This window comes from Chinchilla lanigera, unplaced genomic scaffold (genome assembly GCF_000276665.1).
Source record: "Chinchilla lanigera isolate Chin_1 unplaced genomic scaffold, ChiLan1.0 scaffold00021, whole genome shotgun sequence".
Taxonomy (NCBI): Eukaryota; Metazoa; Chordata; class Mammalia; order Rodentia; family Chinchillidae; genus Chinchilla; species Chinchilla lanigera.
Window position 1 is genome coordinate 23551279 of NW_004955422.1, and position 23006 is coordinate 23574284.

Sequence of the window (23006 nt, forward strand, 5' to 3'; positions counted from 1 at the left end):
TTCCGGTACCGGGAACCGAACTCACGACCTTGCACTTGCCAGGCAGGCGCTTTTGCCGCTGAGCTAAATCCCCAGCCCCTGAAGATAGAATTCTGCTGTGTTCTAGCTGCCATCGTTTCTCTCTAGGCTTTTGTTTTCCCTTCTTCTTCTTCTTCTTCTTCTTTTTTTTTTGTCTTTTTGAGACAGGGTCTCACCATGCAGGTCAGGCTGGCCTTGAACTCACTTTTGTAGCCCAGGGTGGCCTCAAACTCACTGCAGTCCTCCTGCCTCAGCCTCCTGAGTGCTGAGATTACATGTGTGCACCACCACGCCTGGCCCTGTTTTCCCTTCTTTACACAGGAGATTCCTCACCGCCCTCCCATGGCATTCAGGCTTTTGTGAAGGTTTTTAATTATTTATTTGGCATTTAAGTTGTCCTTAGCAAGATGATTAGCACAAATCATCTAATGTACTGTTTTCCCAAACTAGAAGTCAGTATTGTTTTTATTTTGAATTATATGGGAAAATGAGGGCAATTGATCTTTGTGGATATCCAAACCTTTGAAAAATTTTTTATTAGTATTATTATTATCATTATTATTATTATTATTATTGGAATCAAAGCCAGGGGTGCTCTACTACTGAGCTACACTCTCCACCCTTTTTTATTTTGAGATGGGGTCTCCCAAATTGCCCAGGTAGGACTTGAACTTGCAGTCCTCCTGCCTCAGCCTCCCTCAGTGCTGGGGTTACACTTATGCACCACCATACCCTGCTGCACCCAAATCTTACAAAGCTATACTACCTAAATTGTATTACTGTTGAGTCATTTGTAGGCTGCCAACCAGAATTGTGGGACTCGGAATCTCGGTGGTCCCCGGGAGAAAATGATGAGAGGATTTAGAAAATAAAGACAAGAGACAAAAGCCAAGGTCAGGTGGAGTTACCTCTTACCTGAGGAGCAAGAGGACTGACTTCAACAGTAGGGGCCTTTATTTTATACACTTGCAAAGTTAGTATCATGAGGGGTAATGTTGCCTAGCGACTAACAACTGTAATTGTCCGGCAGGATGCCTTTTTCAATACTGAGGTAGCTTGACTGCCTGAGGCACTCTGGCTCTGTCCTGCCCTCACTCTTATGATCAATATCCAGCCCCAGTGGTGGCTCCCAACATATCTCCCTTTTCTGTTTAGTTGCAGCAGTGATGGGTGTTCAGTTGAAGCTGGAAAAGCTCTGCTTGAAGAATATAGTCCAAAGTCCATTACAGTGGGCAGTTATCAGTCTAGCTGGCAACTGTCAGAAGTTGTTGGTGACTTGAACCTTTTATAGCTAACCTATTATTATGGTATTGTTTTTATACATCTTGTGTACTAGTAAAGAGCCAAGGCCTGGGTCCATTATTTTCTCTTCTTTCTAGCCTCTTTTTTGTGCAAATCTCCTGATAATAAAATTTTATAACATTTTGGGGTAGATGTTACTTAGTATTTCAGTACATTTCAGTGGCTATCATATCTGATTTGCATGTGTAATGTACTTTTTATATCTAATCAGATTTTGTTGTTGGTACATTTTAGATATACATAATGATTCTATTCATCATAGAGAATTTGTACCTGTACATGATATAGCTTGTTTCCTTCCCCTGCCCATTCCCCTGGCTTTTTTTGTTTGTTTGTTTTTGGGACAGGGTCTCACTATATAATTTAGGCTGGCCTTGAACTCATTATGTAACATAGGCTGGTATCTTGGTTGCTTTCTCTTGTGGTTGAGACAAAATACCTGACATCCAAGGTTAAAGGGGGAAAGGTTTATTTAGCTCACAGTTTGTAGAGGGTTCGGCCCATAGCAGCTGGCTCCAAGGCAGGGTGGCACATGGCAGAGGGTCAACAGTTCATGGTGGGTGGGACAGAGGAAGACAGCAAAAGCAACAAGAGCACAAGGGGCAGAGCAAACCTTTTTCCTTCCCTTATATTGTATGCAGGCTACCCACCCTAGGGCAGGTGTAGCACTCACACCCCCAATCCCAGCACTCAAGAATGAACCAATCACAAACTAGATTCATCTGCCTCCTGAAAGCCTGCTCCCGTGACTGAATGAGGTTTTTGGAGGACATCCAGACACAAACCCTCACAGCTGGCCTCAAATTTGTGGCGATTCTCTTGCCTCGGCCTCCTGAGTGCTGGAATTATAGACATTTGCTACCATGCTCAGATAATTTTTAATGGAAAAAGAAATGTTGAAGTCAGCATGATAACTGTGGAATATTATACAATTTAAAAAGCTCCAAGTTATCTTCACAAAGGACAGTAGTTTTTTTCTTATGGAAGACTAGACCTTAAATTTTGTTTATTTCACCAATATACTTTGAAAATAACTCAGAAGCTTAGAGCTCAGTGTACCTAATTCAAGTACAACTCTTACATTATTTGATGTAGTAGATAATTAATCGTTGTAGACCTTTGAAACAAATTCCAAGGTTATGTGGCCAGTGTACACAACTTTTTGGCAAATTTTTTTTTTTTTTTGGTGGTACTGAGAATTGAACTCAGGGCTTGTGCACGCAAGGCACACAGTCTACCACTGAGCCACACCCCAGCCCTTTTAGAAAGGACCACAGACCTGTGACATTCCAGTAAGAGACAGTTATGTTCACCTTTGTCCAGGAGAGTGCAGACACGCACAGAAAGAAGTGTGCCTGCCTTTCTGTGGCCTTCTGAGGCTGTACCTAGGGACTACAAATACTCACCCTCAACTCCCTGATTCAGCCCAGGGTCGGTCCCCCCTCCCCAGTGGTCCTTGTCCAGATAGTACGAATGTGGGCAAGGTCAAGGTGTTAGTTCTTTACAGTTGTCTCCCTCACCCCTTCCTAGCATAAAGGATGTCCTAGGACACCTACCTATTTGGGTCATTTGGGAAATTTTGGATTCTGGAAAATTCAGTCCCTGCAGGCAAAGGAATTCAGATGATTTGATTATTGATGGGATGCGAATGCCACCATTTCTACCGTATGGAGAAAAATCCATTCTTGGAGATCTAACCAAATATTCTTTCTTTTCTTTTCCTTTCTTTTTAATGGCAGCTGTTTCCTCTGCCTCTCCTCTATGTTGGAAACCACTTAAGCGGATTATCGAGCACAAGTAAATTAAGGTATGGTGCAGAACGATGGTCGGTGGGAGGTTGCTCAGCCCTGGCTTCCAGTGGCTCAAAGACTGCTACTGCTTGGGCTATGTAGAGAAGGCAGTAAAGCTTTATAATTTAAGAAAGTAAGTTGAAACTGGGCATGGTGCACATGCCTGTAATTCCAGCACTCAGGAGGCTGAGGCAGGAGAATTGCTGTGAGTTCTAGGCCAGCCTGGGCTACAAGTGAGTTCAAAGCCAACCTGAACTGAGAGTAAAACCCTGCCTCAAAAAGACCAAAAAAAAAAAAAAAGCTGTCATTCTGAGTGGAATTTGATGATATTTTTAAGAGTGTTAAAAAGTTTATTTTGGGGGCTGGGGATTTAGCTCAGCAGCACAGCACCTGCCTGGCAAGCATGAGCTTGTGAGTTCGATTCCCGGTACTGGAAAAAAAAAAGTTTATTTTTTCTTATATTCATATCTCAACATAGAACATGAGACCTGTAGATTTCCCCGGTACCGGAAAAAAAAAAAGTTTATTTTTTCTTATATTCATATCTCAACATAGAACATGAGATCTGTAGATTTCTAGGTAAGAAAGGCATGATTTATTCAGATAGTTTCTTTGTATAAATTCAGTTACATATAACTTTTGGTTTCATCAACATTTTATAAAAGCAGAAACATTTTATCTGCTTTGGCATAGGTCAGGTTGCAGGAGGCAAAAATAAGGAGCAGATGTTATTTCCCAGCTTGTACTATGTACTTCTGACATTTGCATTTATCTCAGTGTTCTTTGATTGACTGATTTTGTTAAAAGTCGCTACGAGAAGTGAAAATGTAGAAGGACTAAGCTTCCCTCATAGCAAATGTGGTGGAAGAGACGTGATTGGACTCCCACAAACGAAGGCCTAAAGAAAGGAAGGTGCTTTGTTCAAATGTGGGCCGAAGTTAAGGGCAAGTCCTACAGCAAGAGAGGACCGGAGGTTGGGAGCAGGGGGACCGGAGAGCAAAGGATGTTCACGAAGGGGAAAGGTGGCGTCAGGCCTGTCATCTCCTCTTGTTTTCGAAGGACAGTTTGTGCTCGTGAAAACTGAAGTACGAAACGCTGCTTTCAGTGGTAGACTTAAGTTGGTTTGTTGGTTCCTTCGAGGACTGGGGCGGTTCTGGGACATTTTTCGTAACCCCTCACATTTGCATGAAGGCTTCCTGTGGCCAAGTCTCTGTGCAGCTGAGGATATGGCTTCAGCTAACAGCACAGCTGCCTCATGCACCTAGGGGTCTGTGACAGACCAGAGCTTGCTGGTGTCATGACAGTTTCTCAGGGAAGACGGGGAACCAGCAAGTGAGGCTGAGAAGTGGAAAGATTTGTTGCTGCTTTGGGGTGTCATGGAACGTATTCCTTTAGCCCTCATATTTTCTGTAAACTGGTAGTTGGTTATAGAAGCCTGATCAGATTCAGGTTCACATTTTCAGGGAAGATCACTTTTATTGGTGATGTCACTGACAGGGCACGTAATGCCCCATTCCACATAGAATGAAATTATATTCAGCTGTTCCTCTTTTCGTTACTATTATTAATAATAAGTTTTTTGGTTTTTTGAGACAGTGTCTCACTATCTAATTCAGGCTGGCCTCAGTCTCACTTTGGAGACCAGGCTGGCCTTGAATTCACAGTGATTCTCCTGCCTCAGCCTCCTGAGTACTGGAATTACAGGCGTTCACTATCACACCTGGCCCTTCCATGACTTTTTAAAGGAGTCAATCTGGTCCCTTCCATAGAAAGCTCCCTCGATTTTCCCCTGATGTTTTTTGCTGCCATTGATAAGCACTGTGAAGAGGCATTATTCCAGGATAAAACTTTACTTAGAGATGTGATGAGCGATAAGTTAATATCCTGTCACCTTTGGTGGTGATCACTGAAAACTGTCTTTTGGTTCTTGGTTTTTCCTGTCATTATGAGCTCATGGATTTTCATGTGTTTGATACAAGTCCTTTGTCAGATGCAAATATTTCTCCCAAGTCTATAGCTCATCTTATCGTTCTCTTAGTACTTATTGACTTGCACAGAGCAGAAGTTCTTAATGAAGCTCCATGATCAGTTTTTTTCTTTCATGGACTGTGCTTTTAATGTCATATTTAAAACTTCTCACCAAACCCAAGGTCACCTAGATTTTCTTTTGTGTTATCATCCAGAAGGTTTATAGCTTATGCTCCAGATTTAAGTTTATGATCCCCTTTGTGTTACTTTTTGTGAAAGGTATAAGTTCAGTTTTTTGCCTGTGGATGTCCATTTGTTTGAGCACCGTTTGTTGAAAGGTCTGTCTTTTCTCCATTGACTTGCCTTTGCTTCCTTGTCAAAGAGCAGTTGATTAGATTTCTGTGGATCTGTTCCTAGGCTATTTCTTCCATTGATCTATTTGTTTTATTAATATGATATGTTTCCGTTCTTTGTAAAAATAATTCTTTTGATGTTCAAACTATCCCATGCCAGGCCATTGGGAGTTCCTTTGAGTTGAGTCTTGTTTTAAGGCCCCAGAAGTCTTTGACGACTTCCTTGTTTTCTGTTGCAGGATGTATTGTATTTGGCTTCCCCTTCTATTTCTCTAAGGATCTCCTGGTTATTTTTACTGTTAAATGATATGTAAAGATCACAGTTTGAACACTGACTAAGTTTTGAATGAAGGAAACAATATCATGATGAATAACTTTCAGGGTGTGAAAGAAAGACAAAGAGGACCTCATGGATTTTGGCCCGATGAGTTGGAAGAATAGGTTTGAAACTGATTGGGTATAATAGGAGAATCACTAGGTCATCTGGTAATTCTCTGTGTAGCACTTTAAAGAACTGCTTTAACTATTTTCCAAAGTGCCAGCACCATTTTGTATCCCCACCAGCAATGTATGAGGGTTGCAGCTTCTCTGCCTCCTTACCAAATTTATTATCGTCTGTCTTTGATTTCAGTCACTCTAGTGATGATGAAGCGGTATCTCGTTGTGGTTTTCATTTTTATTTCCCTGATGACGGATGATGTTGAGCATCTTTTTAGGTGCTCATTTGTATATCTTCTTTAGAGAAAATATCTATTCAGATTCTTTGCGTATTTTTAAATAAGGTTGTTTATTATTATTATTGAGTTATAAGTGTTCTTTATATATTCTGGAAAAAATGTATGATTTATAAAGTTTGATCCTGTGTTTTGGAGTTTCTTTTCTTTTCTTTCTTTCTTTCTTTCTTTCTTTCTTTCTTTCTTTCTTTCTTTTTTTTTTTTTTGATATAGGATCTCACAGTATAGTCCAGGCTGGCCTTGAACTCACCATGTAGCCCAGGTTGGCCTCAAATTCACAGCAGTCCTCCTGCCTCAGCATCGCAAGTGCTGGGATTACAGGCATGCACCGCTATACCCAGCTCTTTTCATTTTCTTAATGGTGTCTGTTAAAGCACTAAAGTTTTAAATGTTTAAAAATTTAAGTAATACTTCAGGTGAACTATACATCACATAAAACTTACTGTTTTAGCCATTTCAAGTGTATGACTCACTTGCATTAAGCGTATTCATGGTGGTGTGTAGCCATCGCCATTACTCATTTCTAGGATGGTTTTATCATTCCAAGCAGAAAATCTGTATCAGTTAAAGAATAAATCCTTACTCCTCTTACCCTCTGTTTCCTGGTATTCACTCCTCTACTTTCCATCTCTGAGAACTTGTCAACTCTAAATGACTCATACCATGGGAGCTGTATATAGTATTTGTCATTTTTTTGTTGAGTGTATTCATGTAGCAAGATGTTTTCGTGGTTCAGCCATGTAGCATGTATCAGAACTTTATTCCTTCTCAAGGCTGAATAATACTCCATTGCACATGTATATCTCATTTTGTTTCCATTTATACAGCTTTTGGGGCGGGGGTTCTGGGAATCAAATTTGGGACCTTTTGCTTGCCAGGCAAACGCTATACTGCTGAGCTATATCCTAGGCCTCTATACAGCTTTTTAATTTTCATGAAGTCCAGTTTATCTAATTTCTCTTCTGTTGATTGTGCTTTTAACGTTGTATCTAAGAAGACTTTGTTTGACCCAAGGTTATAAAGATGCATTCCTATGCTTTCTTCTAAGAGTTTTATAGTTTATGGGGTGTTGGTTCCCACATTTGGATCCTTGAAATATTTTGAGTCAATTTTTTATATATGTTGTGAGGTAGGAGTTTAGTTTGCTCTCTCTCTCTCTCTTTCTCTCTCTGTTTCTCTCTCTTTTTCTTTCTGTACTGTACTATGGATTGAACTAAGGGCCTTTGCAATGATTTACATCTCTGGCCCTTTTTAAAATTTGAGACAGGGTTTTATTCAATTATTAAGTTATCCAGGCTGGACTGGACCTTGTGATCCTTCTGCCTCAGCCTCCCAGAATGCTGGGACTGTAGGTATGCACCACTAAGACTGATTCTGATTCTCTCTTGCTCTGTCTGTTTTGTTTTGGTCTTTTTGAGACAGGGTCTCGCTGTGCAGTTCAGGCTGGCCTTGAGCTCACTTTGTAGCCCAGGCTGGTCTTGAACATGCAATGATCCTCCTGCCTCAGCCTCCCGAGTGCTGGGATTACAGGCATGCGCCACCACGCCCGGCTTCACTGTATTATTTTGATACCCTTGTTGAAAATCAATTGACCATAATTGTAAGGATTTATTTCTTAATTTGGAAAATTAATGGACTTAGTGAAAAAATGAAAGACAGGTTCAAAACAAGAAGACCAACCAACATGGGTTGTCTGATAGTCCACTCGAATCTTTTCCTGACAGCTTGCCGATGTTCACCGTGCTCAGGAAGTTCACCATTCCGCTTACACTACTCCTGGAGACCATCATACTTGGGTGAATTTCGCTTTTTACTTCTCTTCCATTTCCAGTGTGTTCCTACCCCTGCATTGTTTTGACCCAGTGAATTCTTGCCATCCAGCCAGCGTTCCAAGTAGTTGAATTATTAGTTGTAATTACCTGAGGACAAATAGCTTATTTAATTAAAATCAGTTACCTCTTTCCATGATCCACTAAAACTTGATGAAGAACTTTTAAAAAGTGTCATTTTATATTAGACAAACAACACACATTTTTGGTGTAAAATTATAAAAGGAGAAGCAGCCTTCTCAAGACAGTTATAAGTTTGTTTGCTAAGTTCCATAGAATAGACACCATTCCATATTTTGGAATATGGAAGAAAAATTGTTTCTATAATATGGGATAGGAGTGTGGAATATCAAGGAAAGTGATTCTGATGCAATGATTATAACGTTAGAATAAATTAATTTTCATACTATTGGTGTAAAAATTTCCCATAAAGATGATGATGAGAAAGGCAGTTGTGGGTTTGCTGTGACAATTACTTCACGATGAAGTTTAGTGGATGCTTTGCTGATTTAAGCCTCAGCACTGAATTGCACCCTTTTTCAGTCTTTTAATGCTCCATGTAGGTCCATGTGAACCAGACCTCGAGCTAGGTCCTCTTCTGATTCTGTCCCAGCGTCTCTCTGCTGAGAACAGAGATACTAGTTTATAATTTGATTATGAAAACTGCTTAAAAAATAAAGTTGGTCTGATTTACAGTTCTAGTGACTATGTTAAACACCACTGGATCTTAGTTATAAAACTGTGAATGCTGTACTGGTCTGTTGGAAAAGCAGAATCTGCGTTTTTATTTCCCTCTCCTCCCCTTCCCTCTCTTCCTTGCTTCTTTGGGCAGGAAGCAGCACTCCCTGGACATCGTGGTCAGCGTCTTCGCCATTGTCCTTGGGGCTGTTGTGGCAGCTGGGTAAGACTTTTCTCTGTTTCTGCTCAGTGACTTCTTTGTGGGCTTGGCAATAGGGCCAGCCCCATCCTTGGGGTTCATTTATCATCTGGCTGCGGCTGAGTTGAGCAACTAAGTGACAAATGTGTTGTGTGAGTGGGATCCCTGTGGTCCTGTGAGACTCCCAGCTGGGTTCTGTGTTGGCCAGAGCGCTTCTGAGAACACGTATGGTGAACATTACCAGTCACTAGTACAGTTATTCTTTGTAAACAAAGCCAAGCAACTCTGAACTATTATTACCGAATGTCTTCAACATGAATGTTTTTCGTGAGGGCTGGGGTTGTAGCTCAGTGGTAGAGTGCTTAGCTAGCATGTGCAAGGCTCTGAGTGCAATCCCTAGTAGCACACAAAAATTCTGTAACTTGGGAAGTTTTTAAATGTTTGCTTAAAAATAACAGATTTGGAATTGGGAGTGGTGGCACAATTGTAATCCTAGCACTCTTGAAGGCTGAAACAGGAGGAGTCAAAGTTTGAGCCCAGCTAGTGTCTTAGTGAGACTTTGTCTCAATTAACAGAATTTAAAAAGGGCTAAGGGTGAACATGGTGTGAAGGCTGTGGGTTTGAGCCCCGGTACCAAATACTAACTAACTAACTAACTAACTAACTAACTAACTAACAGATCTGAGCTGGAGTTGTGGCTCAGTGGTTGAGTGTGTGTTTAGCATGCAAAAGGCCTTAGATTTAATCTTTAGCAGCACAACCACACACACACACACCCCATGACAGATCTACAAAGCTCTTGTTGTTGCTTGTTTTACCATGAGACCTTAGCATTCACTGTTTCAGTGGTAGAATGCTGTCTGTAAGTGTTTTGGGGTACCAGCCCACACCGGCATATTATTCCTATTCCCCTTTCACTAAATGTGCTTGTATATTTAGGGTAGAAGCCAGCACAGCCCAGGATTACTGCCTGATCTTTCATGTGTAAGAGCCAGAATGCAGAGTTCAAGGTTACACTTGCAGACGGGTGCTCAGATTGGGCCAGTGCATGTACACGGTTACATTTCCCGCACTCACACCTGAGCTCAGCCCCTTGTAAGCTGTTTCTCAGCCTTTTTCTCCTTCCATTTCCTCATCTGTAAAGGAGATTACAGAAAATATGCCTTCTTTTTTTTTTTTTTTAATTTTAAAGAATAAAAGAAGGATAACATAATAATAGGGGGGACATAGCAAATTACAGACAAAATGGTAGGAAATTATCAATGGTTATCATTTTACATATTATTGTCTACAAAATAGTTTCTCAGGAAAACAAATAGACAAATAATAGTGAGTTACAGACAAAAGAGGTAGGAGATTATCAAGAGTTGTTGTACTATACTTTGGTATATGCCTTCTTGATTGAACGCAAGGAAGAAGAGTTTGAAAGAATCTCAGTTAACTTGATTGTTAATTCTCTTAGGTTCATTGCTTGCATCTAAAAAATTACTTATTTATTTTTTGCAGTAGTAGAGAACCGGGGCTTTGCATAGATTCTCTTTAAGTGGTTAAATTGCCCAGATTGGATTTGAACTTGTGATCTCCCTGCCTCAGCCTCCCAGACTGCTGGAATTATTGGTGTGCACCACCACACCAGGCTCACTAATTGCATTTTAAGTAAAGATTTGGGCTGCCAAACAGGATGCCTGGGATCTTCTTCTAGTCTCCTCATTTATTACCTGTTTACCTAGGACAGGCTGTTTAGCCTCCCTATCCCTCAGTTATTTCAGCCCTTGATTTTTTTGTCTTTTTGAGACAGGGTCTCACTCTGCAGTTCAGACTGGTCTTGAACTCACTTTGTAGCCCAGGCTGGCTTTGAACTCACAATATTCCTCCTGCCTCAGCCTCCCAAGTGCTGGAATTACAGGTGTGCACCACCACTTCTGGCCCTCAGCCCTTGATTTTTGAACTGGGATTAAAATAGCATCCACCTCATGAGTCACTGTGAGAAGTAAGTGAAGTAACTCACACTGAGCATGTCCTGTATGCCAGGCATCATTCTGCATGTCAGGAGTTCCGTAGTTAAAAAAGCTAGACAAAAACCCTGGCTGTGATGATGTGTGCCTAGACGTATCCCAAAGCCTTGTGCAGTCATGGTGGGGGGCTTTGCAGAGGTGGCTGGGTCTAGAGTGTAATGCTGGAATTAAGGGTGTGTGATCAGTTCACTGAGTAATTTGGCACTGCCCTGATCCCAGCAGCCTGAACAGAGTATAGAAGGGGCAGAAAGATAATGTTAAGGTCAGTCATTGGTTTGCTGTCTTCTGCCCACCATGAACAGTTTTCCTCTGCAAAGCCACCCTGCCCTGGAGCCAGCCAGCTATAGACTGAAACCTTTAAAAAGTGTGAGCTAAACAAATCTTTCTTCCCTTTAACTTTTGGTGTTGGGCATTTTGTCTCAGCAATGAGAAAAGTAACTAAGACTCTGGCTTTTGTGAAGCTTCTGTTTCAGGTGTAGATACAGACAATAAGCAAAATAAGCAGGCGGAAAGACATAGCATAGTAGGGACATATTAGCGGCAGTGACAGGTTGATTTTTGTTATCCACGTGTTTAATCCCTTGAGTAGATGGAGAGTTATTATTTACATTTCTTCTGCCCCCTTTGCTTACCCAGTCTTCATTGTGGACTGAGGCCAGTCCCCTTGAAGCTCTGTCACATCCTCTGGAACAGGGCCAGCTCAGGAAATGAACAGTGGCACTTGGAGAAAGTTTTATTCATAAACACTGCTCCAAGCACGTCCTGTGGAGAAAGTAGCTTCAAAGGGGAAGAGCTTTGTTGAGGGTGCCCTCTTCCTTCAGTGCCCTGGGCCTCCTTTCTCTTCTGGGTTCCTTATGGCTTTGAAAACCACTGACTTTCAGCCAGTTGAAGACTTCAACAAAGTGGTTTATAAATGTGTACTTCTTTGGTGAAGAATGTCCTTCAGATGCTGTGTGTGTGCGAGGAAATTTATTCAGCTCATTTAGTGTGTTTAATGATAACCTAGTGAAAGGGTAAATCCTGTATCTGAAAGCATCTTTTACCCAAGAGCCGACTGGGCAGAGATCCTCTCAACTGTCCCCTTCTCTAGAATTCGGAGGAAGAACCCCGTCTGGGGGTGACATTCATGTGCTGAGCTGCAGGCCAGCTGTGAGTCCTTTTCTTCTTGTGAGTTAACTCATCCCCGTGCAACAACTGCTGGATCAGACTTGGTTATAGGAGTCAGCTTATGCTACTGTAACAGATACCCCACACACTGCTGGTTTAACACACCATACATGAGGTGTGATCAAAACTACACTGAACGTTTAAATATTTTTTTAAAAAATCACAGTAAAGGACACATTGCCATTAATCTTCCTCAAAACATTCCTCTTTGCCTTGGAACACTTGACCCATTGTTCTTGCCGCTTTCTGAAGCACTGCTGGAATCTTCCTCCTCGAGTGTCTTTAGTTGCACTGTAACAGCCGCCTCAAGGTCCTGAGTGAGTGCAGTATATTTACATTCCACGGCCATTTTGACTTTGGGGAAGAGCTAGGAGTGGCACAGCGGCAGAGCTGGTGAATAGGGTGGGTGAGGACTCATCGTAATATTTTTATGAGTCTGCCTTTCCATGTGTGAGATGGCACTGTGCCAGTCTGAGCAACAGAGCGAGATAGTGGCTCCACAAATCAGTGAGTGAATGAGCGAACGAACGAACGAATGAATGGTGAGCAAAGAAATACATTTGCCTACTCTCGGGTACTGAGCCTAAGTTAGAGGAAAAGTGTTTTCTTCCTGGCCATTTATGAAGTACGACCTGGGTCTGGTACTGTCTGTCAGATGAAGTGCAGGTGAATGGCCACATCATATACCAGTTATCCTTCGCCCTCTTGTCCCCGTGTGGCATCCTTCCAAACATTTTTATAACTCGCGCTGTTCTGTTTAAAGTGAAAACTGACAAGGAGATGTTTCCAGGTCCTGGGAGAGTCGCACAGACGCCCTGATGCCGCCTTCGTCTTGTGATGGGCGGGGCGCTGTTGGGGCAGCTGGTGGGGCGTTGCTTCCCACACGCCCTTCTTGTCCAGTCCCTCCTCCCTGTCCCCAAGGGGTGTACTGGGGCTGGGCCCCTGTACGACAATAAGCAAAGGGCTTTGCGGCGAAAGGAAGATGGGAAGGTCCCTGGGTCTCCAGGAGTAATTAAGTTGAAGCCGCCCCATTGGCTGGGTTTGTTTTTGTCTGGAGGCTGAGCAGAGGCATTAACCATTCACCACCAGGAGGGGGACACACGCAGAGAAAAGGTGTTACTAGCACTTCACCAGAGTTTGATTGGGACTTTGAGGCCAGGTTACAAGTTTCGAAATAATCATTCCTGTTTTGTGTTCTTCCTTTAGTTCCGACCTTGCTTTTAACTTGGAAGGTTATATTTTTGTATTCCTGAATGACATCTTCACAGCAGCAAATGGAGTTTACACCAAACAGAAAATGGACCCCAAGGTACCAGCTCTTCCCTCTTAGAGCTTTTAGAATTTGCCCATTGGCCCCAAAATGCCAGGAGAAGTAAATATGAATTTGTATGTTGTTGTGTAATTTACGTTATATGATCTATCAGTTTTCTGATAGATTTCTTTTTAATTATCTTGTGTAAGTACTTGTTACTCCTAGTCTTGAAAAACTTTGGGAGAAAATTAGATAGGGAAAAACAGATGCCACTATTTTATTTTATTTTGTTGTGGTTCTGGAGATGGAATCCACAACCTCTTACACAGTAGGCAAATGCTCTAACACTGAGCTATATTCCCAGCCCAAAATGTCACTGTTTTACATGCTCACTCAGGAGGAATCAATCAGTCTGTCTGTCTGTCTGTCTGGAAAAGCACATTCTTTTTTGTCACTGGCTGCTGTGACTTTGTTCTTTTTTTTTTTTCTATCCTGAGTTTGCATCTTCACTTTTCCAAACTGCAGTTTCCTCTTTGTGGGATAAAGTGACTGGAGTGGCAAATGTGTGAGGTCCTCCAGCACAGGTCTTCTCACTGCAAAGTGTGGTGGCCCCAACCCCAGCTGTCACCGGAAGCCTCCGATGAACCCGGCATATGGTTCTTTGTCCCATGTTCTTTGTGTCCAGGGACTGGGCTCACTCCAGCCGCAGGCTCATTTCCATAAGCATTTTTTTTTTTTTTTTTAATCTCTGTGGTCATTTGTTTCTTTTAATGGCAGTAGTTTTACAAAGCCAGGGTTGTTGCCTTTTGAAAAAGCACAATATGCCACTCTTTTTTTGGTGGAAAACGTGGTGTGGTCACTTTCATGAAAGTAAATACATAACAGGCTTTTCTTCAATGGAGGGAATGAGATGCTTTGAAGGAGTTTTTACGTTAACATTTTAAATATTTTATTTCAGATTCCTCATTTTGCATAACATGGTTTAGAAAAACCTCACGGAATGGTAGAGACAGTCAACCCTGGAGGCCTTCTGTTTTCAGCCATTTTATCCATAGTTTTTGATGTCAAACAAATATTTATTCAGAAATCACAGCACAACTGAAATGCAACATTTTACGTCAGAAATTTGCTGAAACTATTTCAGAGTTGGTCAGATGCATACTCTAATTTGAATAGATGGGTAGTTGTACAGATAGTCCCAGGAAGTCCCATGCTCTGTATTTCTAAAGTTGCCTGGGCTTTTGTTCTGTGTTTGCAGGAGCTGGGGAAGTACGGAGTGCTCTTCTACAATGCCTGCTTCATGGTTATCCCCACTTTTCTTATTAGTGTCTCCACCGGAGACCTGCAGCAGGTGAGCCGGTGACGGTCATTGCGGTCTTACTTAGCCAGCTTTTACAGTGTCAATAGTCAGCATTTGGTAGTAGTGAAATTCGAAGTGTAAAAGTAGCCAGGCTTACCAGGAGTGCACATAAAAGCAAAGCTTGAGAGCCAGGTTCATCTGTGGCCCAAGCTACTCCTGACGATGAGGCAAGAGCGCCTCCTGAGCCCAGGAATTCAGGACCAACTAGGGTCACAAGGTGAGACCCTCTCTCAACAAATGAGTGTGATAACCTTAATGATCCTTGGGTACTATCTTTACAGTCATATTTATCTTTAGACAGTTGGGGAGTAGCAAGACGTAGTAACAGAACTCAGAATGTGAAACTTTTTGGAGAGCCATAAAAATCTGAGTTTGAGTAGCACTGTCCACCACCCCTGGGTCGTGCCCCACTTTTCCTCTAACTTAGGTTCAGTACCCTGGCCCCTGGGATTTGACCCCGGCTCTCAACACTGAGCAGCATCCCCAGCCCTTTACAATTTTTTTATGCTGAGACACGTTCTCACTAAGTTGTTTAGTTGCCCTGGTGGGACTTGAGCTTGTGATCCTCCACCACACCTGGCTCCCACTTTCCATTTTTGCTGAGGTGGCGATCCCAGCACAGCTACAACCCTGAGAAGGAAATGTGGACACTTTTGAAAAGGGAGTACATATGTATGTATGTATATATGTATGTATGTATGTATGTATATATGTATGTATGTATTGATTGTGGCTCTGGGGATTGAACTCAGGGCCTTTGCACTGGTCTATATCCCTAGACCTTCTTTTATTTTGAGACAGAGGCTCACTAAGTTGCTGTGTTTCCTAGGCTGGACTTGAACTTGTAGTTGTCCTGACCCAGGCTTCCAGAGTGCTACAGATATGGGTGTGCACCACTTTGCCTGGGTAGTAGCTTCATTTTTCTATTTATTACCAAGAATAAAAATCATGTAACTCTTAAAAACTCTTGGAAAAGATATCTCCCCAGAGGAACAATGTTCTGAATGCTATAGTGGCCAGAAACAGCTTTTTAGGCACCTTAAGAGTAAAACAGACAAGGCGCATGGTATTTATACCTTAAAATAGTGTTTCTGTAGTAATATGTGTTCCCACATCGAGTCACTGATTTACACACTTCCACAAGGTGTTTCTGGATGTTGTTGCGACCTACCATGCTCACCACGCAGGAGTCTTCTCCTTTCTTGTGAAGAACAGTGATGCTAAGATTCATGGAGCGTGTTTTGGTTCATTATTTGTGACTGTCTCATTGCATTCCCACCCCGGTCCTCATAGGAGAATACTGCCCCTATCCCCATGTTATAGGAATGGAATTCAGGGCTAGAGCTTAAGTAACGTCCTGAGGACAGCAGGTGATACATCCAGCAACCTGGTCTAGAAACACATCCTTAGCTATAGTCTCAACTATTCTATTTGTGTAAGAAAAGCCAGTGTTTCCTTCCTTCACTGTGAAAAACTGTAAGATAACTCTTGTATTTTACAAAAAGAGACCTAACATATACTGCCAGTCCTCATCTTTTTAAAATTTTTGTTTCATTAATTTTACTAATCTCTTTTGAGACATGATTTTCCTATATTGCACAGGCTGTTGTCAAGCTCCTAGACTCAAGTGATCCTCCTGCCTCAGCCTCCCAAGTAGCTGAGACTATAGGCATGTGTTTCCATGCTGAGCTGGGCTTCATCGTAGCATGGCTTGACCTCACAATTTTTGGCATTTACTGGAGAGTGAAGGTGATGTTCGTTCAATAGAAAGCATAATTTGAATCCTACATACTGCTCTTTCTCTTGCCCCTAGTTTCCTGTTTTGGAGGGTGTGCAGTTTCAATGCATACAATATACTTTGGTCACTTTCTGTGCGGGCGATTTTATGCACCAAATACAACACAGAGAAGAGACTTTGTGTACACAGAGTCTCATCTTGTTTGCCAGGTTTGGTTTCATTGTCCTGAACGCTGACTGGAGAAATGGAGCAGGATGCTGACTCCTCTTGCTGGTGGAAGGAGAAATTGAATGCGCCCTTTTCTCTGGCTGACTGGTGACTAGGCGTGGGAGAGAGGGACAGGACCAGAGACCACCGTGACCTGTGTGTGTGACGCACAGCTGCGCGAGCTCCATCCCGACTCCATGTTCACACAGTTGCTAGATTTATTAACAGGACCTTGATTCTACCTCGAGTCAGCAAAGTCAGAGACGACAGCGCCTCTTGTGGACAAATCAGGCCCCTGGAAAGTAGTCTGAGGTGAACTCTGTTTAGTCACACAGTTCTCTGAAGAGGTCCAAAGTCCATTTGGTGCTTCACAGCTGATAAATAGGGATTTAAAAAATAGGACTTTGTTTTTTCTTCGCTGAAAAACAAACCCAAAGCGCAAAATGAAAAAGATTCACATTTCAACATACTTTGATATAAAGAGCAGTCTAAAGGTAGTACTTTGTTATTAATCTTTAGTTACTTTGTTTTTAAATAAACATCATGCTGCATTATTTTTGAAACTGCCAACTTCATAGACTCATTTTTTTTTTTTTTTTTTCCGGTACCGGGGATCGAACTCACAACCTTGCGCTTGCCAGGCAGGCACTTACGCCACTGAGCTATATCCCCAGCCCCTAGACTCATTATTATTAAATACATAAAATAAACTGAAATCTATAAAAACTTACGTTGGCAAAGAATCTGCATATTTTAATGAAAATTACTAACAATCCTCTGTTTTTATTGGTATCAGGAGTACATAGTTTGCATTTGCTATTTGCAGAAAAACCTTTAGCTGTTTGAGAAAATGTTGTTTTTTTTTTTTTTTTTTTTTTTGGGTTTTTCTCTGGTACCGGGAACCGAACTCATGACCTTGCGCTTGCCAGGCAGGCGCTTTTGCCACTGAGCTAAATCCCCAGCCCCGAAAATGTTGTTTTTATCCTTGGCTTGAAGTTTGGGGATTTTTTTTTTTTTTCTATTTCAAATATTCTTTTAATTTGAGATACGTGTTTTCCATACTTTTATTATTTTCTGTCGTTTTGGTCTATGACTGCTTATGCATCATCTTTTTGGCTTTAATTCTCTTGGATATTTTTCTGCCCTTTATTTTTTTTTTGTTTTGCTTTGTTTTGTTTTTCTTCTGGTACCAGGAATTGAACTCATGACCTTGTGCTTGCCAGGCAGGTGCTTTGCCGCTGAGCTAAATCCCCAGCCCCTTTTCTGCCCTTTAATAGGCTTGGGGCTTCTCAGTAAAATGGATTTAAAATTATGATTTTTTTTCTTTTATAAGCATTTTGTGTCTGTATTTACATGTAGGCGTGTGTACATGTGTGTGTGTATGTGTGTGTGTATGTGTGTGTGTGTGTGGGTGTGTGTGTGTGTATGTGTTGTTGGGGATCTGACCCAGGGCCTTTTGTGTATTAAGCATGAGTTTTACCAGTGAGCTGTACTCCAAACCCACAAGTAAGCGTATAAAAAATTGTCTTATGATGGAAGCTTTCAAACATACAGAAGCATGGAGAACAGTACAACCCATGTGCCCCTCAACCTGTTTCTCTAGTCTTGTACCTTTAATGTATATCTTTTTGATAGAAGTCGGCAAAGTACTACTAATGAATCAGTGTCAGCAAAATGTGACACAGCTCTACTAAGTATAGAATTCCATTCTAATTGTTTAAAATTTTGAATTATAAACTTAAAAATGATGAAAATAGTTTTAAATGTACAGAGTTACTAAAACTTGATTAACAAATTATGGCTTACCTGAAAGTGAACAGAGCTTTGATCAATCATTTTTGTTGTTGTTTTTTTGACACAAAGTCTCACTATATAGTTCAGGCTGGCCTTTAACTCACTATGTAGCCCAGGCTGGCTTTCTACTTGCAGTGTTTCTCCTGCCTCAGCCTCCTGAGTGTTGGGATTACAGGTGTGCACCACCATGCCTGGGTCCCCATCATGTCACTGAGTGCATCCTTATGTACAGTCTAGAGCCATCTTGAAACTTTGGAGGCAGGTGAGGGATACATGAAAAATACTTGTTTTTATTGTTTCTTGCCATTTCAGTTGGGTAATTATATTTTCTCAGTAAGGAATTAAGTTCCTGGGAAGCAGAAATTGAGCCTGAAGCTTCACTGTCTACCATCTTTTCTACCTCAGTTACCTGATTGCTTTGTAGTAATTCATAGTTCATTTGTCCATGATGCAGGTTCCTGAAAACAGTTTATGAACTTGAACTTTCCTTGACAGCATTGTTGGTTTGGTAATAAACTCTTCATAGATTATTTATACAAACTACGTCAAACTCAATTTCATCATGATGAATTAGCAAAGATTTGAAAGGTGCATAGTAGCTTCAGCAATTACAGCTATCATTTTGTACTGGCCGCCAGTGAAGTTGAATGTCACGCAGTCCTCACACCAGCCTTTTAAGGAAGCTGTTGTTGCTTTCAGTAATCCTTATTTTGTAAAATGAAGCCGAGGTTCAGGAAGGGAAAGTAATTTGACCAACTTCACACAGCTAGCATGGCGCAGGATTTTAAAAACTGGACCTTCTGGCCAGGTGTGGTGGCGCACGTCTGCAATCCCAGCACTCGGGAGCCTGAGGCAGGAGGATTGCTGTGAATTCGAGGCCAGCCTGCGGTACAAAGTGAGGGCAAGACCAGCCTGAACTGCATAGTGAGATCTTTCCTCAAAAAGACAAAACAAAACAAAACCAAAACCAAACCAACAAAAAACCCCAAAACCCAGAAAAACAAAAAAAAAAACAAAACTGGACCTTCTGAGGAGGAAGGGTTAGGACCCCTTTCCTGTTTGGTATAAGAAAGTGGTTCCTAGGGGCTGGGGACTTAGCTCAGTAGCACAGCGCCTGCCTGGCAAGCGCAAGGTCGTGAGTTTGATTCATGGTACCGGGAGGGGGTGGGGTGGGGTGGGGGGGGGAAAGGAAGTGGTTCCTATACCAAAACAGAGTTTGGTTAAAGCAAAAGATTTAATCCACATTACCATTTATCTAATCATCAGTTTCTTTTCTTTTTAATAACAGGCAACTGAATTCAACCAGTGGAAGAATGTCTTATTTATCATGCAGTTTCTTCTTTCCTGTTTTATGGGGTAAGAAACTATAGAAAATAGAAGTGCATGTCCATGGTGTCTCTCAATGAGGCAAATCTAAATATACCAGTGTTTGCTCTGTCAAGTCCCTTTGGTTTTTCTCTGAAAATTACATTTCTCTCTCTGTCTGCATGGGGCTCTACATTTGCAGATTCAACCAAGTGTGGATAGAAATATTTGAAAACAGATTGTGCCTGTAGCGACCATGTATGGACCTTTTCCTTGTCATGATTCCCTGAATCAGTGATGGGGAACCTTTTAGAGCTTTCAGTGATAACAAACAGCACTGTGCCGCATGAGTGCCATAGGTTTGCCACCACTGCCTTAACTCATTCAGCACAACAATAATCTATGAAGCATTCACACTGTCTTAGGTCCTCTAGGAAACCTAGAGATGATTTAAAGTTCACAGGGAGGTGGGTCTGGGTAGGTTGCATGCAAATCCTAAACCATTTTATATAAGAGACTTGAGCAACTGCAGACTTGGGTATCGATGGGGGTCCTGGAGCCACTGCCTGGGGAGATGGGAGGGACACTGTCCCACTGCAGCAGGGGTTACCTGGGAACCAGGACACCAGGGAGCACAGCCGGAAGGCCAGGAGCAAGCACTAAGGTCACATTCTACTGCAAAATATGACACCGCTATTGCTTCCTGAAGGTTTGTCTGAAATGAAGTCAGCACACCTCTCCAGTGTAGTACTGTGGTTTCACCATGTCCTTAATTTTCCAAGATTTTCACATAAATATGCAGCAATTGATACAGAGGAAAGAAACTCCCAGCCTGCTAGATGTCTGGTACAAGTTCATGTTCTCTAAAATTGCAGGATTGATTCTAGAACAACAGAGGTTAAGAGGAGAATATATTTATTGGGGAAATAAAGCTTTGTCTGAGAGAGAGACAAGGGGTCCCGAGTGGGTTGCCTGGGACCTGCCTTTTCTAGGAGTTTTTGTACAGCAAAACTACGAGGTGAGGCGGGTCCAAGATGGGGAAAAATGGGAAGCTGGAAGGTGGGCATGACGTGGAACGAAACTGTGGTCAGCCGATAAGATTCTGAGCATAGTTGCTCAGGTAATACTGATTAAATGGATCAAATGGGGGAAGCAAATTATGTAGCAAGGGGGCATGAACAGAACAGGGGCTTTTCCTGGAGGGCGTTGGGTAGGTGGCTCTTCCTGACTTTCCCAAGGTGTTTGATACCTGTTTAGATATTGTTTGTCCTTGGAGGATTGATACCTATTTAGATGTTGTTTATCCTTGGGGGAAGCATGTGGGTGCATAGGTTTCATTTTTTGTCTTGAGGTCTGGTCCCCAGCAGAGGTACCTCTTCCCTGCCACAGTTACAATGTATCTGTCTTCTGCACTGGCTCCTTTGAGGGTTTAGCCCTGTCTCTCTGCCTGTAATGTTTCTACCTAACTTAGCTGTCTACAACACAATGACAGCTTTTTCCTTGAGTGCTGCACCTGTGACATGCAGGGAGATGTCCGAGGAGAGATGAGGTGTCCAGGCTGTTTATGATGTGACCATTAGGTTTTTATGGTTGAAATCTTAAGGGTATTTTCCTGTTGAGAGGCTATGTGTCCTTTTCAGTCTTCTAAAAATTGAAGATTCCTTTGCATGAACAGGTGATGCAGACAACTAGTTAGTAATTCAAAAGATGAAAAGAATAAACAGGGAACCCCAGCCACCTCCCTTGGTCCCTGCACTGTACTGCCTGCGCTGCCATTTTCCTCGCCGTTGGAAGCCTTGGGGATGCAGCTCCTGAGCTGGCAGAACTGGTATTTATGCACACTGAAAGGATCTGTGGATCACTGTCTTATGGGATTACTCAGCCAAACATGTTTATCCTGAGAGAGGTGACTATGCCGCTTATTTTTAATTTTTACCATAAAGACTACAGTTTTCAATATGTGTAAAAGAACCAATGCTCTTTGTCAAGCTTGATAGTAACTGCAGTGTTGGAGTCACATGCACTCGAGCATGCATGCATATCTTCCACTCATTAATCCTCTCTTTAGCTGTGTCTGATTTAATGTTTATTCTGTACTAGAGATTGACCTATTTTATATTTCATCTGTAAGAGTTCCAGAGTTTTTTCCCGTCATTTCTTCATTTTCAACACTGTTTCCTGGGTGATTTGTGACTGTACTTTTTAATTTTTTAAATTGTGCCATGTGTAGCTATTCTAGATTGTGTATCTGATGATTCCAGAAGTATGGGATTTGTTGATTTAGCTGTCATTGTGATTGGCTTTCTCGTGTGTTTGGTGACCTGTGATTTGAGCATATTGTGTAATGTTAATCAGTCCCATGGTCTGAAATTGGAGATTGGAGAACTTTCCTCCTGGGACAGAGTGGATTTGCTTCTGGTTGTAGGCAGGTGTTGCCTTAGACCTGGCCTCCATCAGGTCTCGTTCATGTCCCTCCCCTCTGGAGTATGGCCCAAGGCTCAGGTTCCAAACAGTGCTGTCCCCCAGTGTCCCCTCCCTGAGGCAGCCCTGCCCTGTTCTGTCCTCTGCCTTGCAATGGGGGGAGTGGCTTCTTGTGTTTCTTTTAGGACACCATCTCGCATAATGACCTTTTCAGGCAGGAGACCTTCAGTGTAAGGGTCCCTTAGGGTGCTTAGCCATTGTTGGCAGCATGAGTTTAGTGAAATTTTTATAGTTCTCCCATTGTTTTTTTTTTTTTTTTTTTTTTTTTTGGCTTTTTTGTGGTACCGGGAATCGAACTCACGACCTTGCTCTTGCCAGGCAGGTGCTGTGCCACTGAGCTAAATTCCCCAGCCTCTAGTTCTCCCATTGTTGACTGAGAACATTTAATCTTGGAGAAATCTAAACCACATCTCTGAGTCACCCTTTGTGCAGGCCCGCCCATTAAAAAACAAAACAAAACTCAGACCAGCTCCCTTCCCTGGCTAAGCGTGCTTGGGTCTTATGTCACAGCAAGGTGAGGAGGAACTGATATGTTTTCTTTGCGCTTTCTTATTTAATCATTGTGAAGGAAATCGATAAGCAAACCCTCTGAAATCGATAAGCAAACCCTCTGAAATCGGTGTCCTTGTTGCACGGGGGTGGGGGTGGGGGGGACGACCACAGTGTAAACACTGCCGAGGACTGGGAATCATGCATCAATAAAGAATTAGAAATGTAAGTTTAGAAGGGAGAACAAAAATGCTTTATGTGAAAGAAGGAAGAGAAGCAGAGGACAGCAACCTTGTGAGAAGGAGGGGATGTGGACCGGGATCCCCT

The 23006-nt window shown here is 42.1% G+C and overlaps 1 protein-coding gene across 1 annotated transcript in view; it reads left to right on the plus strand.

Annotated features, from left to right (window-relative positions):
- Slc35d2 (solute carrier family 35 (UDP-GlcNAc/UDP-glucose transporter), member D2) overlaps nucleotides 1–23006 on the plus strand; it is a gene marked incomplete at its 5' end in the record, with an annotated part of 38210 nt that overhangs the window by 6903 nt on the left and 8301 nt on the right. The window contains 6 exon segments of the mRNA XM_013514308.1: nucleotides 3060–3127; nucleotides 7890–7961; nucleotides 8827–8895; nucleotides 13260–13362; nucleotides 14564–14656; nucleotides 19693–19760. Of these exon segments, the coding sequence (XP_013369762.1) occupies nucleotides 3060–3127; nucleotides 7890–7961; nucleotides 8827–8895; nucleotides 13260–13362; nucleotides 14564–14656; nucleotides 19693–19760 (473 nt within the window).